Source organism: Colletotrichum navitas (genome assembly GCF_030913465.1).
Source record: "Colletotrichum navitas strain CBS 125086 chromosome Unknown LY79scaffold_17, whole genome shotgun sequence".
NCBI lineage: Eukaryota > Fungi > Ascomycota > Sordariomycetes > Glomerellales > Glomerellaceae > Colletotrichum > Colletotrichum navitas.
Window position 1 is genome coordinate 415,049 of NW_026850563.1, and position 2,609 is coordinate 417,657.

Consider the following 2,609-nt stretch of genomic DNA (forward strand, 5'->3'; position numbering starts at 1 on the left):
GCACTTTGGAAGACCAAAGAATGCAGCTAAGCTGGAGTCGCTCTGGCGGAGTCTACTAAGAAACTACCTAGGTACCTGTTGTGTGTATATGCGTGATGCGTGTAGAGGATCAAAGAATGAGGCCAAGGCATCTATCTGTCGAGCCCTTCCCAGCCACCTTCTTTCAGTGGCTCAGTACTTCGCAGGTACTGTCGGATTACCCCCACTTGCTCTAGAAGATCCGACGGACCAATGGGCGCTGCCACTGGCCCTGAAACGGGCACGAAACGGAACATACTGCATAGTATCATATGTGTACTATGCACTAGGGTATGGAAGGCAGACACTATGGTGTCTTTTTGCGATGCAACGTCGGAGCACGCACTGCTTCTCCGGGCTTCCCCTGGTCAACTTATACATACCTATACATAAACGCGTGGTCTTTGTTTTGCTGTACTGTCGTGTGGCAGTTACTCCAAACCGTTGTTTGCTGAGAAAGGCAGAGGAGTTGTTGCCTGCTGAGGTTCACCGTACCCGATAAGGTACCAATGAGGGAAGGTGTACACAGCGCTTCGGTAACAAGTACGTGTGCGTGGAAGGTGCCTAGGCACCTACCTAGGTACCTAGATACCTTATGTAATGTATCTACCTACCTAGATGTGCAGGAGCAACGGAGGCGGGGCACCTACTGGTTTTTTACCTGCCCGGCCGAACGCGCCTGCCTGCAGTTGTTTCCACTCGGTAACCACCTCGCACAACATGGCCGAGCCTGCAGTTCCTTTGCTTACAACACCGTGTCGTACGTAACCTCTCGCTCTGGAAAATGTCTGCTCTCCGCGTTGTCGTCAAACGATCCATGTGGCATTTTTATTGATTTTATCGCATCCCGCCCGCAACAGCTCCGTCTTCCACTCAGAAGGCCTTCCCGGAGGAACCGCGAACATACCCCGATACCGGAGGCCATGGGCAATCCCACTCGCCGACATGGATTCCTCTCTATTTCTAGCCCAGACCGGAGACCACCGAGGCAACGACACACGGTCCAAACAGCACACCCCCACCTCCAGAGCATGTCGTTGCTGATTTTCACCTGCAGGGTTGTCTCAGCGGCCTTGACCTCACACGCACACTGCGCCGCATATCCCAAGCACCCCCTCAAACAAGACATCGATTATTGGTCACATATGCAGCATACAAGCGTGGCTGCCCACGCCGCCGAAACGCTGGCTCACCTGCGACAACGTCTATCACGGACCATGTGTTCGCCTCTGCTGTGTAAAGGGGCGTGCACTAGCCCAAGGAGAATACCGGTATCAGTCCGGCACCCGGTCTCATGCAAACTCTGTCTTGTTCCATCTCGAACAGAACAACAACGAGAAGTCCTGAAAGCTATTCCAAGATACGCTGTCTCTCGTTGGGCGATGCCGTAATGGAAGCCGGATTTGAATGCGCCTTCGTCCGGCTCCGCATCCTCGCTCTTGGGTGGACATCCGGGAACCGATGAACCGCGGTATAAAAATAAAAATAAAAGAAAAAGGCCTAATTGTCTGCAACTCGCCCCGGCAGCCCCTTTGATGACCGATTCCTGGCCTTTTTCCCACATCCATCTTTGTGGATCATCGCCAGTTCCATCCATCTCCGCCCTCGGACTCGTCGGATTGACGAGTCACCCAATCCTCCCGAGATGGAGTATTCCCTGGGCTACAATGGGATGAACAATTCTTGCCCTGCGATCACGGATTCGCCGGCTTGGGCTGTTCGTTGTGGCGTTTCCAATAATCCTCCCAAGACATGATTGTGGCGGGGGGAGGGGTCTGAGGAACCTTAGCATCCTTCGGATATAGGGGGCCCCTTGATGCAAACTGTATTCCGCCCCTATGCAGGAACGAATGTCTTGGCCAATGGCTCCCACGCAATCGCAGCTTGGGGGGGCCCCATTTCGCCTCTTTGCCCGAACCGCAATTGGTCACAGTTGTGTTTAACAGGCCAACTCTCTCCGTTCTCTGCAGAGGGTGCTAAAGACGTCGCGAGTTCTGAGCCTCGGGGCGGATATCCTCCCAATTGAGCTGGCACGGGGTCAGACTAGAGGACTTGCCCATCAGATGCGCGATATGCGAGCCGCTCTTGCGGGTACGCGGGCATGTGGACGGGCTCTATCGTTCGTCATTCGGAGAGCCCCTCAGGATCTGGCAAGGGCCCCCATCCTTTCTCTGCCTTGCATCTCTCTTGCTGGAGTCTTCAAGTGTCCAGGGCCTGTCCGTGAGTGTGCACCCACTGCTTTTGGGCCTCCGCCATGTTAGGCCCTGCTTCTGCAGATCGCCGTGCCGTCCATCCCAAGTAGCTCTCACGGCGCACGTCCCCTGCTTTACGGCCCTGTCAACGGTCGCCTCGCCGCCTTCAGCTACCCCAGCCGTCACGCCATTTTGTTTGCTGCCGACCTGAATGTTCTGAGATGGACAGTTGTGGCGCCGTATCGCTATCATCCGCCCTCTTACACAAGACACATCTTCAGCGACCCCGAGGCCTTTCTCTCGATACCATGCCCGTGGTGGCTGGCTCACAGTACACGGACGCTCGCAACACACAGAACACAGGCTGGCCGCAGTTTTGCGGACTACACCGAGGAACGC

The 2,609-nt window shown here is 55.2% G+C and overlaps 1 protein-coding gene across 1 annotated transcript; it reads left to right on the forward strand.

The window, feature by feature from the left end:
* The first annotated feature begins 771 nt into the window (after nucleotides 1-771).
* Nucleotides 772-1,765, forward strand: LY79DRAFT_548028 (uncharacterized protein). Its single transcript, XM_060557371.1, has one exon. The coding sequence runs from the start codon at nucleotides 942-944 to the stop codon at nucleotides 1,407-1,409; it is 468 nt and encodes a 155-aa protein (XP_060416166.1). The 5' UTR covers nucleotides 772-941; the 3' UTR covers nucleotides 1,410-1,765.
* The last annotated feature ends 844 nt before the right edge of the window (nucleotides 1,766-2,609 follow it).

Coding starts and splice junctions, on each gene's coding strand:
- LY79DRAFT_548028 (XM_060557371.1), top strand. CDS start 942: ATGGGCAATCCCACTCGCCGACATGGATTCCTCTCTATTTCTAGCCCA.